The sequence below is a fragment of the Schistocerca piceifrons genome, chromosome X, assembly GCF_021461385.2.
Source record: "Schistocerca piceifrons isolate TAMUIC-IGC-003096 chromosome X, iqSchPice1.1, whole genome shotgun sequence".
Taxonomy (NCBI): Eukaryota; Metazoa; Arthropoda; class Insecta; order Orthoptera; family Acrididae; genus Schistocerca; species Schistocerca piceifrons.
The window spans coordinates 774,906,263-774,922,890 of NC_060149.1; the positions used below are offsets into that span (position 1 = coordinate 774,906,263).

General features: G+C 39.3%; 1 protein-coding gene across 1 annotated transcript in view; it reads left to right on the top strand.

Annotated features, from left to right (window-relative positions):
* Positions 1 to 16,628, top strand: part of LOC124721568 (AP-3 complex subunit delta-1) — a 269,083-nt gene that overhangs the window by 71,369 nt on the left and 181,086 nt on the right. Inside the window, exon 7 of the mRNA XM_047246607.1 lies at positions 13,104 to 13,243. Coding sequence (XP_047102563.1) covers positions 13,104 to 13,243 — 140 coding nt within the window. The remainder of the gene's footprint in view (positions 1 to 13,103; positions 13,244 to 16,628) is intronic.

Here is a 16,628-nt window from a genome sequence, read left to right on the forward strand (position 1 = left end):
TGCTGCTCATTATTAGCTCTGGATTATTTGATGCTAAGAGGTTGTGTGTGTTTTCACAACCATGGTTCACTTAAATTTTTTCATAGCTGTCTATAATTTGAAGGCTGAAGTTCTGGGATGAGTTCTGTGAATAAGATTAGGCAGGCTGTCATGTTGGAATTGAGTTGTTATAATTATCTTTTGTTCTTCAGCAATGTGTAGTTCTTTGGAATATTCTAGGTTTTCATTGCACAGCATAACCATGTGTATGTGTGGATGCCAAATAACTGAATCACTGCCAAGGAGTGTACTAGTTTTCCGAGTTGACAGTCTTCAGAATTTGGTGCTAATAACTCAGCATGTTTTTAAATGCTGTTACAAATTATGTAACATTTGTAAATCACAATCAAGTCCAAATCTGAAAAGAGGGTCATCAGTGAAGTAAAACACTTAGCCCTAAAGCATGTTTATTATGAGCACTAATGCACAGCCAAAACAGAACTCAAATCGTGGATGGAGAGTGTAGCTAATTGTACAAACATTAAATATTCTGGAATATGCAAACATTACCAACATAAGAAACTTCGAGAACATTTCAGAACAGATCTAAATTACTAAAACGCTATCCAGGAACTTGGAACGCAGAACCTGGTACTAGCTGCAGCATAGAGGCAACAAAAATTCAATTTTCAATATTTTATGTAATTACTGACAGAATTTAAAAGTTTAGAATTCTGTCATCTACTCATTAAGAGATACCAGAGTGTGCTGGAAAGTAATGCCTCTGAATTTTTTTATGTGAAAACTCTTAAAACTTTTTGTGTAAAACAAAAAATGTTAAAATTCTACATCTTTTTTTTTTTTTTTTTTTTAATGTCTGCATATTTGCAGCCCTCTGCTACTGAAGTACACTGAATTGTAGCATGTAACATGGTGGTGTATAACATAACTATATCAGTGTGTGAGAAACGGTGTGCTGTGATAGAGTTTTGAGTTCGAAGCACGTCTTCTAGTCCAGATTGTATACCAATTAGGTTTCTTTCAGAGTATGCTGATGCATTAGCTTCATAATTGAGAATCATATACAACCGTGCACTCAACAAAAGATCCGTATCCAAAGACTAGACTGTTGCGCAGATCACACCAATATTCAAGAAAGGTAGTAGGAGTAATCAACTTAATTACAGGCCCATATCATTAATGTCGATATGCAGCAGGATTCTGGAACATATATTGCGTTCGAACATTATGAATTACGTAGAAGAAAACGGTCTATTGACACACAGTTAACATGGCTTTAGAAAACATCGTTCTTGTGAAACACAACTAGCTCTTTATTTGCATGAAGTGTTGAGTGCTGTTGACGAGGGATTTCAGATCGATTCTGTATTTCTGGATTTCCAGAAGGCTTTTGACACTGTACCACACAAACGACTCGTAGTGAAATTGTGTCCTTACGGAATATCGTCTCAGTTATGTGACTGGACTTGTGACTTCCTGTCAGAGATGTCACAGTTCGTAGTAATTGATGGAAAGTCATTGAGTAAAATAGAAGTGATTTCTGGCGTTCCCCAATGTAGTGTTATAGGCCTTTTGCTGTTCCTTATCTATATAAACATTTTGGGAGACCATCTGAGCAGCCGTCTTAGGTTGTTTGCAGATGACGCTGTCATTTATTGACTAATAAAGTCATCAGAAGATCAAAACGATTGAGAAAAGATATCTGAATGGTGCAAAAATTGGCAGTTGACCCTAAATAACGAAAAGTGTGAGGTCGTCAACATGAGTGCTGAAAGGAATCCGTTAAACTTTGGTTACACGATAAATCAATCAAATATAAATGTCGTAAATTCAACTAAACACCTAGGAATTACAATTATGAACAACTTAAATTGGAAGGAACACATAGAAAATGTTGTGGGGAAGGCTAACTAAAGACTGCGTTTTATTGGGAGGACACTTAGCAAATGTAACAGATCTACTAAGGAGACTGCCTACACTACGCTTGTCTGTCCTCTTTTAGAATACTGCTGCACGGTGTGGGATCCTTACCAGATAGGACTGACAGAGTACATGGAAAAAGTTAAAAGAAGGGCAGCACATTTTGCATTATCGCGAAATATGGGGGAGAGTGTTACTGAAATGATACTGGATTTGGGGTGGAGATCGTTAAAAGAAAGACTTTTTCGTTGCAACGGAATCTTCTCACGAAATTCCAATCACCAACTTTCTCCTCCGAATGTGAAAATATTTTGTTGATACTGACCTACATAGGGAGAAACGATCACCAAAGTAAAATAAGGGAAACCAGAGCTCATGCGGATCACATAGGTGTTCATTCTTTCCACACACTAAAAGAGACTGTAATAATAGAGAATTGTGAAGGTGGTTCAATAAACCCCCTGCCAGGTACTTAAATGTGATTTGCAGAGTATCCATATAGATGTAGATGTAGATACACACATGGAACACACTCTCCTGCAGCATGACAATGCCAGACCATACTTGAGCGCTGCGACATCTGCAACAATCAGATGCCTTGGGTCCACTGTCATCAATCATCTCCCATAGAATCCTGACTTGGTCCCATCCAATTTCAATCTGCTTTCAAAATTTAAAGAACATCTTCGTGAACTTTACTTTAATAGTCATGAAACAATGCAAGCAGAGGCTAGTCTGTGGCTTCGTCAACAGAGTCAAACATTCTGCAGTATCAACAAACTAGTCTCTCGCTGGGAGAAATGTATTTGCTGCCAGGCTGACTGTGTTGAGAAATAAATATGTGGAGATGAAGAATAAATATGTAGAATGTTAATAAATGTTGGTTTTACTTTAAAGGCTGTTTGAATTTTCACATAATAAATTCGCAGGCATTACTTTCAATACACCCTTGTATGATATCCTAATTTAGACTACCTTTATAAAAAAAATATTATCAGTAGCTGATGTCTTCTATGTTACAACAAAAGCAAATGCTGGAGTAGAACATTAAGTAAAAAAAACCTGCATTGCTGATAATTTCCCAGAAGATTTTGGTGTTTATACTGATGGCTCCAAAACACCAGGTAATGGCAGAGTGGGTGTGCATTCCTTTGTCCAACCACAGGTTACAAAGAACTGATCTTGCTTCCTAGTGAAATTTCAAGTTTCTCAGCAGATGTGTCAGCTATATTTGCAGCTTTAAAATATTCGCAGAATGTCAGAATTAGAAACATTTTGATTTCAATGGATTGCATAAGCTTACTCAAAGATATACAGACACATGCTATTTTCAAGAAATCTAAACCACTAGTTACGGATTTCATCAGTGCTAAAAAGGAAAACAAATATCTCTGAAAGCAGATCAAATTTGTGTCTATCAAAGGATATGCTATCATGATATAATGAAATGATCAGTGACTTATCAAAAATAGCCACTCAAAACAGCACTATTAAAACCATCTAATTACTATCATCAGACCTGAAGACTACCGTACATAGACTAATCAGGAAATATGTCGTCGTAACCATTTAGATGCATGAAAAACTAGCCTTTGGTTAAAATTACATGTAAATTACCTAGTTTATATTCATCCAGTGTTTCATGATGAGAGCATTTAGCAACTTCCATCAAACTTTGAGCACAATTTCAAACCTTTCTTGATTTTTTTCCTCACTTAGATGCTTAAAGGCAAATATTTACCACATTAATGTATTTGCAATCAGATGTTTGAAGCTGATCATACATAGGAATTCAATTTTTTAAGTCAGGGGTTTACTGGTAAATACAAAATGTTAATAATTGTGGTTGGTTAGGTTTGAACTGGTGACCCACAGCATGACAGACAGTGACACAAACCCCTATGCCACATTGCTTGCAGCACAGCTTGTAGCACTGCTCCCTTTTCTCGAGACACTCCTATCCAGTGTTTCCAGAAGTTCTCGTTGGAACTGGCTACAACACCCTGGATATACATTTTCCTCTGTATAGCAGTACTGGCTGATCATTGTGTTCTGGTCATGTTGTTAGATCTTCTTCAATGTGATTAGCGCCGAAGGTAACACCTCCCATCAAACTCTGTCAATCATCAAGCAAGTCTTCCATTTCCTTGTCTGAGAAGCCCCCCCCTGTCGATCTGCACCTCAGGACTGTAGTAGGGTTTCACACGGAGGACGTAGATGAAGTCTCTTCAGTTTTGTCTTGTTGATGAACGGCCCTTATCCTTGACTTCATATGTGATGTCTGACAAGCAAAGGAGAATATTATATGACCCAAAGTAGCATTTTGATAACTTTTCCAATAGCACCACTCACTTTATAGGCATCAAAAACTGATGCCAAGTCTTCCATGAAGTCCACAGAGGTCACCACTCAGGGTGCTCCATGCTTCAAAATGAATCTTCTACAGGGAACCTTGAAATTTCTGCAGCTTTCAGTTGGCACAGCTTTGGTGACAGCATAGAAGGTGAGGTAGTCAGTGGATCCCCATTTGTTGACTTCGAGAACCACCACAAGAGGTAGATTCCAAGCTGTTGCAAGCAGAATTGATGTTAGATGGCCCCGAGTTAATAGTAGCACGTGCTTTCGTCACTGGTATCCCCTACGATAGCTCATATAGTGTCGAGTCACTAATGCCTGCATCTGATAATCTTTGTGAATCCCTGGTGACCAGATGTTGAAGTGTTCTGGAAATACTGCAGGATAGCTGGCCATAGATGAGCTGAGATGATAGGTAACCATTCCCACCTCATGGGATGACAGTTCCTCTTGTGTAATGTTCCATTTATTAATTGGAATTGTGAATTGTTTGTTCCTCATTCTTCAAGGCTTCTGTGGTTTACAGCAATGCTGGATCTTCCCTCTGTTCAGCAGCTGTCATTGAATGCAGCAATGACTGACATTTCATCCACACTGCTGTGCTCTACAACTGGATTCCGTGAAAGGCAATTGGCATCCTTGTGTTTGCGTCAGTTGTTATATACCACTCTGATGACATATTCATGAAGTAATGTGCTCATCTCATCAATCAACAGATTGATCCTTCAGGCTAATCAGGCAGCATAGAGAATAGTGGTCCATTGTGATGGTGAAAGGGTTGCCAAGTAAATATGGCTGGAGCTTGTTAATGGCCCAAACAACTGCAAGGTACTCTTTCTCTGTTGCAGAGTAGTTCTTATAAGACATGAAGAGTATTCTGGAAGCATAAGCTAGAGCATGTTCCTAGTTCTGTACTTGACCTGCATCTATCCCATAACCACTAATTGATATGAAGTTCTGTCTTGGTATTCTCATTGCACAGTGCTAGCTCTGGAGAAGATGTTATTGCCACCGTAAGGACAAGGAAATTTACTTCTTATACCATGTTCCAGGAAAATTTCGTTCTTCCAGCAGTAGTCCTTGTAAGGGATGTGCCTTTGTACAAAAGCCTCTAATGAATCGTCAGTAATACGAGAAAATTCTGTGAAAACTTCACATCAGAAACGTGTCTAGGAATCAGACCATCTTTGACTGCTTCTCTGGATAAAGATGGACTACAGCACCCTTCATTGGGTATTCAAAGATTTTTATTTCTTGGACAGCAAAGAGGCAATTTTTCAGATTCAGATGGAGGCCTGCTGTCAGAACACACTTAAACATAGTTGTGTTGTCAGGCAGCTTAGATGTTCTTCAAATGTCTGTGGAACATCAACGATGGCATCCAGATAGCAAAGACACGTTGTCTGTTTGTGATGTCCAAGCTAGTTGCCGGTCATATGCTTGAAGGTGGCTGAAGCATTACATAGTCCAAATGTCATAGCGTGGAGCTCATGATGACAATCAAGAGTTATGAAGGTAGTCTTTTCCCAGTCAGCTTCGTTAACCTCTATTTGTCAGTAGCCTGTCAACATGTCCATAGTTGAGAAATACTGCACTCCTCTCGAGCTGTCTAGGGTGTCAGCAATGCGCACCATTGGGTAGACAGCTTTTTCTTTTTTTCCTCCAGTCATCAGTACTCGATGCAGAAACACCAAGTGCCACACTGCTTCTTCATCAGGACCACAGCAGACAACCCAAGGACACACTAGGTTCAGTGATGTCATGTTGCAGGACCTTTTCCACTTCCTCCCAGGTTATCTGTAATTTAGCCAACAGTACACTATATGAGTGCTGGCTACTTGGTTAATGATCCCCATTGGTGATACAGTGCACCATGGGCCGTTTGGTCTGTCTTTTCTCCACTCCAGGTTTGAAAGCATCTGAAAAGTGGCACTGAATGCCTAACACTGTTCAACTTTGTTCCTCAATCAGGCTAGGGTGCATCGGCAGTTTTGAGAGTAGTTTCCTCCCCTACTTTATCTGTAATGGTAGTGATGCGCAATTCTTCATCAGTGACATTAATCTGCCCTTCTTGAACTGGTTTGACTGTTCCAATGCACGTACCTTTAGGATGATCTGTGGGCTCTTGTGACAGTTAGTAATCTGTAATTCCTCTTGACCACCTCCAATGCTTATGACCGTTTTTGGCATGTAGATTTCTTTTGTGAGCCAGAGTAGCTTTTTGCAACTGACAAGAGCTTCACAGATGTTCTAGATCGATGACTGGAACTCATCTCATTGGTGATGACGGGGAACCACATCCTAACTGGAAAACAACTGGCCAGAGCGACCTTTGTTGTGTGTACTTGTTGAAATAACTTTGTCAATGTGGAGCTCATGTCTTCCACAGTCTGACTTATTGTAATGCTTGCAAGACATCCCATCCGTGTAAAATATTGACTACATTCCGTTAAAATGATAAATTTGAAGGGCTGCGTTCTCTCATTGATAGTTATTCTCATAAAACATGTTCCTGTGTCCCATTTGTGTCCTTCAGCACAATCACTGTCATATCACACTGTCGCATCACAGAATGTAGTCTTCTTGAGCTGGAGATGATGGTGGTGGTCAGCATTGAACATTACAGTAAAATAAGCCCCCAAGTTGACTAAGAGCTGAACATGTTGGCCATCAATGATGGCGTAGTAGTCTTGTTTAGTTTTCCTGAATTCAGCAGCTAGACAAGTGGCAAGAGACTTCATCAAGGGTATGGTGATGGGCTCTGTCCCACAGGTAGATTATAATCATCTGTGTTTGACTGGCATGAGTAGGACTGTTGTGAAGATTGATGTGTTGCAGCATAGTAGTCATCAAAAACTCATCTTCTATATCTGCAGTAGCATACAGTGCGTCCAGGGCATCAACAGTGGAAATGTACTAGTGTATTGGCCACTGTCCTCCAAATGTATGTCCTTCTATAGTGCATTATTCTTGCTGGAGGACTTGGTTGTATCTGCGTTGGTCAGGTGTTGGGTTGTCATTTGATGGCTGGGTCATTTGTTAGCAGAGTACATTCTTTACGACGCATTCATATGGTGGTGGAGATTGGTGCTAAAGATTGGTATACCCCCTCTTCATCCTCCTCTATTTCCTCCTGCCTCATGGACTTGACATTCATGGCTGCTGTCTCTTGCTCAAACGGTCCGACAGTTGTAGCTGCCACAAAATGCTGTATCTCTTCTCTTACAAACTGGCATATGAGAGATGCGAGGTTACAGTGGTCTTCCACGTCTGCCATAGGGACAACATTAGGAGTTGGTTGTACATCTTTCATCTGCCACTTTTTCTGTAGCATTTTCTTGATGTATTGGTGCCACTTTATGGATTCATTTGTTATTGTGACATTTTTTACTGAAAGAGCTTGTTTACATGTCTTCTACAGCTCCTTTCATCAGTAGTGATATTTTTTCAGCTTATGTCATATTTGAATTTACAATCTGATGTAGGGCCAAAACATTCCGTATGCACAACTGTCATTTCCACAAGATATTTGGCCCCCTGTTCTTAAATTGTTATTTTTCTATATGAACTTTGTCAATTATCACCAAACATTTTCTTCAGTACAGCCTAAGATTTGCCCCAGCTATCAAATTTCTCTTCCTTCCTCTGTAACCACTGATGGGCTGTGCTATCCAAGTAAAAACTACACATTTACCAAACACATCTTTCATCCCACATATTGTACTTGGCAACTCGGTCAAATACTTTCAGCCATTTGGTCGGGTCCTGGCAGCATCTCTGGATGCCTAATGTGCAGCTGACTTGTTGCAGTTTTGAAATCCATTGTTTCCTGAAAATACGAGCCTTGCGAGCAATGTCCTGCTTGTATTCCAGTTCCTGTCTGTGTAGTCAATAGCTTTTTCATTGTCTAATTCAAGCCACAATGATACAGCTGTTTTGAAATACCTTGCGTACCCACCAAATAGCATCATGTAATTCCAAATCTGAAAGCAGAGTCATAAGTGATGCGCAACACTTCAACACTTAGCACTTAAAACACGCTTATTACAAAGACCAATGTACAGTCAGAACAGAACTGAGCTCTTGGAAACTGTGTGCAGCTAATTGTCCAGACATTGAACACTCCAGAATATACAAACATTACAAATATAAGAAATTTCAAGAACCTTCCCGAAGGGAGAAATGCTTAATGACAAGTAAATGCAGGTGGTGGAGTTTTAACTGGCAACCTGCAGCACACCAGCCAATGACACTAACTTCTTTAGAATTCTACGCATATTTCCAGACTTTGGTTGCTGCGTGGAAGATTTCTCAAAACAAATCTTATCGAAATGAGGTCTGCATTCCTTGAACATGTAAAGCATAATGTTGTTGAAGGAACAATACTAGTCTTTGACTATCAGAAGAGTCGTCATATCTGTGTCTGGGTGTACATTATTTATGCAGATTATACATTTACAATTTCACTAATGGTGTAGGAACTAATAAAGAATTGTAAGGAAAAGGACAAAATGTTTGTCCTTGTATGGCTTCAGGCAGTACATAAGAAAGGCTCCAATCAAATTGCATCAACAACTTATTACAGAATGAACACATACCTTAGAAATTCAGTTTTTGTGTCTATTTACAATGGATTTGGCAGCCAAATAAGGAACAAAAATATTATTAGTATTCTTTTGAAGTTTTTGGCTTAAGATTTCCCCCACCTTCATCATTAAATAAAATTATGCTATTATTTCCTGAAGTACAGTATTTACACATTTCATTTGATAGTTTTCAAATAAATTGCAGCCTTCATTAAAAAGGCTGCAGTATATTGACTGATAACAAATACGTAAACATTTTCTATATATATGAAACAGTGATTTGGCTGGGAATGAACTGTTTCATAATAGGCTGAAAGGTATCTGTCTCCAGGGTATTGAAAGAATCCATTAGCAGGCATTTCAAGCTTTGGCCCTGCGTGCAAGAGAATCATAATAAAATGAACGAAATCGGGGAACTTTGTCATGAAAGGGGAAATGAACATTTTATTTTTCTTTTGGCCTGAAGGCCATGCAGCTCGAAGTGCACTAAAGCAGGGACTGCTGTGAAGCTAAACCTGAGTTGAAATATTGTTAACACTTGGTGCAAATGTGGTCATCACCTATGTAGGAAGAAATTTGTAGAGAGAGAAATTCAAAGACTTGAATAAAGAATTTCTAAAACATGAATACTGAATGATAAATGAAAGGCTTTCCTTTTTTAAACCACTATTTGACCAAGGATAAACACAAGGAAGTGATCCCATTGACTAAAAGTCTAATGTAAGAAAGTGTGTTGGGGATGGTTTAAACCATTCTTGTTAGAATATTTAACCTGTCTGAACTCTGAATGTGTGGTGACATTGTGAATTAAAAACTATTGTTTTCATGTGAGGCCAAGAGACTTAAAGGCACTGAATGTCAGACTATAGTAGCTGCAGGTCTTGGGGCGCAGACAGACCATTTCTGCTCACGTTCTATACGGCTTTTGTGTGGTTCTGGCTGACTTGCAGCTCGGTGTACAACTCGGCAACATCATTATAGCTGAGATCCATATATAGTATTGTTCATGGCGGATTCAGCCTTGTGACAGATGGTTTTGGACGAATCCCACTCCCTGCCCCTGTACTAAGGCTGATAATTTTTCTCTCAGAATTGTCACATAGCATCAAAGTGAACAGTTCATGAATATACAATGAGGTTCATTCACTTTGGTAATGCCACTCGGTAGTGATTATACTGTGTGAAGCATATTAATGCTAAAAATTGAAGCACTGTCTGCTCTTGGAACATTCAGAGAGATTACATGGATTTTGGGGAACTAGACTAGGGAGCAATTGAGGTGCTGTGATGAACACTCATCAGTCTGTACACGGCAAGGAAAGTCAGATGGTGTTCCGAACAAAGACTCACTGACTGTCAAAATTTTATCAGTAAACTATTGAAGTATTTGTAATAAAGTTCCCTAATTTACTGCACTGCAGGAAAGTTCCTGTGATCAAATTATTTTTGGGACCAAGAGCTGGCTGAAACCCGAGGTGGATAGCTCAGAGATATTTAGCAAGTCATGGAACTTATATTGGAAAGACAAATTAGAGGCAATAGGAGGGGGAGTGCTCATTGCAGCTGACAAAAACATTGGCTCTATTGAGGTCGAGGTAGAATGTCACTGTGAAGTTACCTGGTCGCATAGGTGTAGGTGTAGGTGAAAACACAAGTTAATTGTTGGATGTTTTTATTGGCCATCCAGTTCTTCTATGACAGTTCTAGAGTAATTTAAAGAAAGTATATGGTCAGCAGCACATAAATACCCACATCATGCAACACTAGTTGGAGGCGACTTTAACCAATGGAGTATAGACTGGCATGTGTAGGGATTCATTGCAGGGGTTACAGACAGACAGACAGTCATGCGAAATACTTTTGAACATGTTTTCTGAAAACTATCTTGAGCAGTTAGCTCAGTAGTCCACGTGCAATGGAAATATCTTAGACTTCGTAGCTACAAGTAGGCTGGACTCTTATCAGCAGTGTCAGTGTAGAAATGGGAATTAGCAATCATGATTTCATTATAGCAGTTACAATTACAAAAGTTGATAAATTAGTCAAGAAGGCTAGGAGAGAGTTTCCGCTAGGTAGAGCAGGTAAGCAGTTGTTAGCATCTCTCTTAGACAGTGAATTGACATCGCTTAGTTCCAGTAAGATGGATGTAGAGGAATTACGGGCAAGGTTAAAGCAGACTGAAAATCATCGTCTGGAGAGTTATGTGCGTAGCAAGTGATTAAAGGATGGAAAAGACCCACCATGGTATAATAATGAAATTCGGTGGATGCTGAGGAAGCAGCTGCTGTTGCACTCTCGGTTCAGAAGGGAATGCACTAATGACGACAAGAAAAGTTTAGTGCAGATTCATGCATCTGTGGGAAGATCTGTGTGCGAAGCATACAACTACTACCACTGTCACACTTTAGCAAAAGATCTGGCAAAGAATGCGAGAAAATTCTGGTCCTATGTAAAATCACTAAGAAGGCCTAAGGCTGCCATTCCGTCCCTTGATGACCAGTCTGGGTGTGGCAGTTGAAGAAAGCAAACAAAAGTTGAAGTTATAAATTTCACATTCGAGAAATCATTCACACAGGAGAATCGTGCAAACATACCATCGTTTGACGATTGGACAGTCTCCTAAATGGACGACATAGCAATCAGCATCCCTGGCATAGAGAAACAATTGAAAGTGGTGAAAACAAGCAAATCACCTGGTCCGGATGGAATCCCAGATCAGTTTTATAAAAAAGAATTCTATTAATTTGGCCCTTTATGTAGCTTGCATTTATCACAGATCTCTTCTCCCAGCACGAAGTCCCAAACGACTGGAAAAATGTGCAGGTGACTCTCTGCATATAACAAAGGTAAAAGAATGGACCTGTAAAATCACAGACCAATATCTCTAACATCAGTTTTCTGCAGAACCCTCAGACATATTCTCAGTTTGAACACAATAAATTTTCTTGATGCCACAAACCTTATGTCCCCGAATCAGCACAGTTTTAGGAAGTGTTGCTCATGCAAAACTCAGCTTGCCCTTTTCCCACATGTTATTCTCAAATCATGGCTGAAAGGAAGCAGGCAGATTCTGTATTCCTAGATTTCAGGCAAGCATTTGACATAGTAGCCAAGTGCAGACTGTTGACGAAAGTACGAGCATATGGAATAAGTTCACAGGTATGTGAGTGGCTTGAAGATTTCTTAAGTAACAGGACCTGGTATGTAGTACTCAATGGCGAGTGTTCATCAGAGATGAGGGTACCGTCAGGAGTGCCCCATGGAAGTGTGATAGGACCGCTGTTGTTTTCAGTATACATAAGTGATTTGGCAGACCAGATTGGCAGCAATCTGCAGTTGTTTGGTGAAGGTGCTGTGGTCTACAGTAAGGTGTCGAAGTTGAGTGATTGTAGGAAGATAAAAGATGACTTGGACACAATTTGTAGTTGGTGTAATGAATCACAGCTAGCTCTAAATGTGGAAAAAAGTGAGTTGATGTGGTTGAGTAGGAAGAACGAACCTGTAATGTTTGGATATGGTGTTAGTAGTGTCATCCTTGACACAGTCAAGTCATTTAAATATCTGGGCACAATGTTGCAAAGCGATATGAAGTGAAATGAGCATGTGAGAACTGTGGTAGGGAAGGCAAATGGTCGACTTCAGTCTATTGGTAGAATTTTGGGAAAGAGTGGTTCACCTGTAAAGGAGACTGCAAATAGGGCACTGGTGCAACCTATTCTTGAGTACTGCTGGAGTGTTTGGGATCCGTACCAGGTTAGAATAAAGGAAGTTATCGAAGCAATTCAGAGGCGGCCTGCTTGATACATTGTTGTTACCGGTAGGTTCGAACAACGTGTAAGTGTTACAAAGATGCTTCAGGAACTCAAATGGGAACCCATGGAGGGAAGGCGACGTGCTTTTTGAGGAACACTATAGAGAAAATTTAGAGAACCAGCATTGGAAGCTAACTGCAGAATGATTCTATTGCTGCCAACATACATTTTGTGTAAGGACCATGAAGATAAGATATGAGAAATTAGGGCTCATACGGAGGTATATAGACAATCATTTTTCCTTCACTCTATTTTTGAGTGGAACAGGAAAGGAGGTACAGGGTACCCTCCGCCATCCACCGTATGGTGGCTTGTGGAGTATAGATGTAGATATTACTGCTAAAAATAATTATTTAATGGCCTAAATTACTGATTTACTAATTTAGCAACTGTTATTACTAATCCCATTTATTACCTTTAATGTTTCTAGGTGTGCAGTCAGCTGCTGTAAATGTGGTTTGTGAACTAGCTCGCAAGAATCCAAAGAATTATCTGAGTTTAGCACCTGTATTCTTCAAGCTGATGACCACTTCTACCAACAACTGGATGCTTATAAAGATTATTAAATTGGTGAGTTAAACAATTGTGTAACTTAACTGTGTAAAATAAGTGGTTTCTTCTTTTTTCATGTAGAGGCATTAAATTACCCATAAATTAATATTTATTAAAAAAATCCAATATTAAAGTACTTGATGTGTTAAATGAATACGCAAGACTGTCAGTCATATTTTTAGCTCACACACACAGTGCATTCCAGTTGTCTGCAAAAAGGCAAAGGTCCATATTAAAGTCATAGTTCCACTCTGCAGTAAAATGTGTGTTAATATCTTGTAGGCATATTAAAACTCTGCAGTAGACTGTAACTCTGATACTGTAATACGTTAGGAAAAAATATCCAAGGAGACATATTTTTAAAACAATAAAACCAGCATCTTTGCCAATAAGTAAGAAAACAGAGCATTGATAAGTAATGGGATTGATTTTTATCAGGTGCTTTGAATCATTGTCTTAAATGTGGTTTTAATTTTGACTGCACATTTAAGTGTAGTAGAGAAAGTCAGTTGTTAGGTGTGATGGTATAGTAGTTTCCCTATAATAACTATGAAGTAAACACTGTGTGAATGAAGCTTTTCAAACTTCGATGGGGAGGTGATAAAATTTCACTGAAAGTGGACTATATGAAAGACTTTGTGCAACATACAGATTTACTCTTGAAAATCTAATAGTTTGTATTACCAAATACAAGTCGAAAAACCTCTTTCTTCCCCTCGGATACATATCAAGAAATAACCATCATGTTAAAATTAGGGAAATTATAGCTTGGTAACCGAATTTTTCCAGTGCATTGAATACAAATGTAGTAGGAGGGGGTAAAATGATACTGGTCCATATGTACCCTTCTCCAGAGTTCATAAAGTGGCCTGTTGGGCATATGATACAGAAGCTAAAAAAACTGCATGAAAATTATAGCATGACAAATGCACAAAATTTTGTTAGTCATACGTAGACGCTGTAGTAATTGTTTCTAATTCAGAAGCTTGAGGAGAATATTATGGCATAGTCTCTAGTTGGTCACTTTATATCATGGAGAAAGTTACGCAATTCTTTGACATTTTAACTTGAAGAACCAAGTTAAACATGACATTTGCCCATTGTGCCACATACTGACATTCCCAGACATGATGAGTTTGTATGATAATGCGCTGCATTCCTACAAGATGTTAATTTTGTGCCATTTATGTCGGTATTAAGCAAATGTGTTGAACTGTGTATTTGTCATCCTGCACAGTACACAGGAAAATAATGTTAATGTTCTAAGAACACTGTACTAGATAAGGGCGTGAAAACCAAAATCTTGACTGTACACAAGAAGTGTATAGAAATATGCAGTCAAATTGTGGTATATTCATTCAAAAAATACTGTATGACTCTGGCCCAGTGGCAACATTAAAAACTTTTTCCTGACAAGGGATTGGGGAATAGAACTGTGTTCCGTCAAAAATTTTTGCAGTGATGTTTTTGACATGTTTAATGAATTGACTTTGTGGATAACAACTGCTCTTCCACTATCTTCCTTGTGTTTTACTTTGGCAGCATCTAAGTGAATCACATTATTTTCAGTCTATTTGCTTATTATTTGGTGGAAAGAACAGTAATCCTGTAATGGTGCCACATGCTGCATGTAAAACAGTTTCTAATGTTGGCAACTGTAAAACTTAGAACACGTGAAATAGCATTTACAAAAACAAGTACTTAAATCTAAAGGAGGTTTCCCTACAGCTGACAGTCACTCGTTTCAAAATTGTATGTGTTACAGAGGCATCTACTGGAAGAATCCATCATTAGACTATTCACTGTCAGGAAAGGAAGAGTAATAACTTTTCAGATCCTCATCATAAAAAATTTCATATACTGTGTGGTAATTACATAACTAATAAAAGTTTTCAACATATGTTATTTCAGGCTTTGAGTTTTCGACAGGCACACAGGAAAGAATTGAAACTTTGCTAGCTTTTGGACAAGTCCTTCGGTGACCTGGTGTACACTTACTTATATGGGTGCACTCAGTGTTGATGGGGTTGGATGGTTGTTGAATCAAAACAGTTGGTAGTAAACGACATTTGGAGACCTACTGCACCATAGGTGCAGTTGTATTAGTGTTACACACATGGGGCTTGCAACTCGTCTGTGGATACATGTGTGGTGAACATAGGGCCCCAAGCCATTGCAATACTTACTCCTTATCTGCACTGCAGTTTTACTCTCTGGTTATTTGTTTTCTCTGACTTTGTATGTAGGATTGCTTCCCTGTTGATAGCTTGCTTTTTTGTGGGATTCTGATTATAATTGCTTATTTCATTGTTTGTAGCCTTCTTTTTCCTCATTCATTTGCATTAACTCATGTATGATCCCCTCTTCCATGTATTACCTCCATTCTTCCAAAATTTTACAGTAGTGCAGAATATGCAGGGTAGGCCACCAAATGTGGCATACATTCCACTCATTGTACAGTCCTAAGTTAAACACCTTTTGTGTGAGTGGATTGAATTAGGTGCACAACATGTAACATGGTAGACAGCTCATTGTAAGTTGGGAAGGGGGTTGTCAGATACCCAAAAAGTAATAGCTTCCTGACAATGCAGGGATCGTACTCTTGGTGCCAGAACTGACAACTCCACATACATACCAAGGAATATCTGCTTATTGCGTATGGGGCACAGGGGCTATGGGAAACGGTTATCATGTTGGACAGCCATTGTTGTGACATGATGGCGCCCATGGGGAGAGCAGCCCCTGGACCATGGCAGACAGTGTGTGATGAAAAGGATAAAACCTCGTGCTGGCGGCCACAAGACCCCAGCATTCCCAGTAGAGAAAATAAGTTCCGTGTGGAAAGGTATGGTCCCAAGACTGTTTCTTCCATATCCACGCAATGAGAGGAAAGCAGATTTAAAAGAACTGGTGAATAATAGTCCCCCTCCCAATAAGCAAAATGTGAAGTAGCCGTATCCTGATTAAAACTGCAACAGCTGCTGTCACAGGCATTGTTTCCTGTGAGGAGCTCCTTGACATTCCTGTCATCATCACTGCTCACAAGAGCCTCAACATGGTCCAGGATGTTAGTCCTCACTTTGCAGACAGATGTAAAACGGCATGCAAACTTGGAGTAGTGAAGTATCCATTTTGTCTGCCATATACAACAGATGCCAAAAGATACATAGGTGCTTTTATTTTGCATTTCGAATAGAACTTATTACTTGAAAAGTAATGGTGAGTAAGCCTTATAGTAAGGGTGAAGACATGTACATATTCACCATTGTTGGGCACTGGTGGCTGTCTGAATATATCTGTTTGTAAATGGAACAATATCTCCTCCCCCTTTTCCCACTACACCCGCATCAGGGATTGCCCTGATGGGAAAGAGTCCTACCCAGCTGTCATCCACCAACAGGGG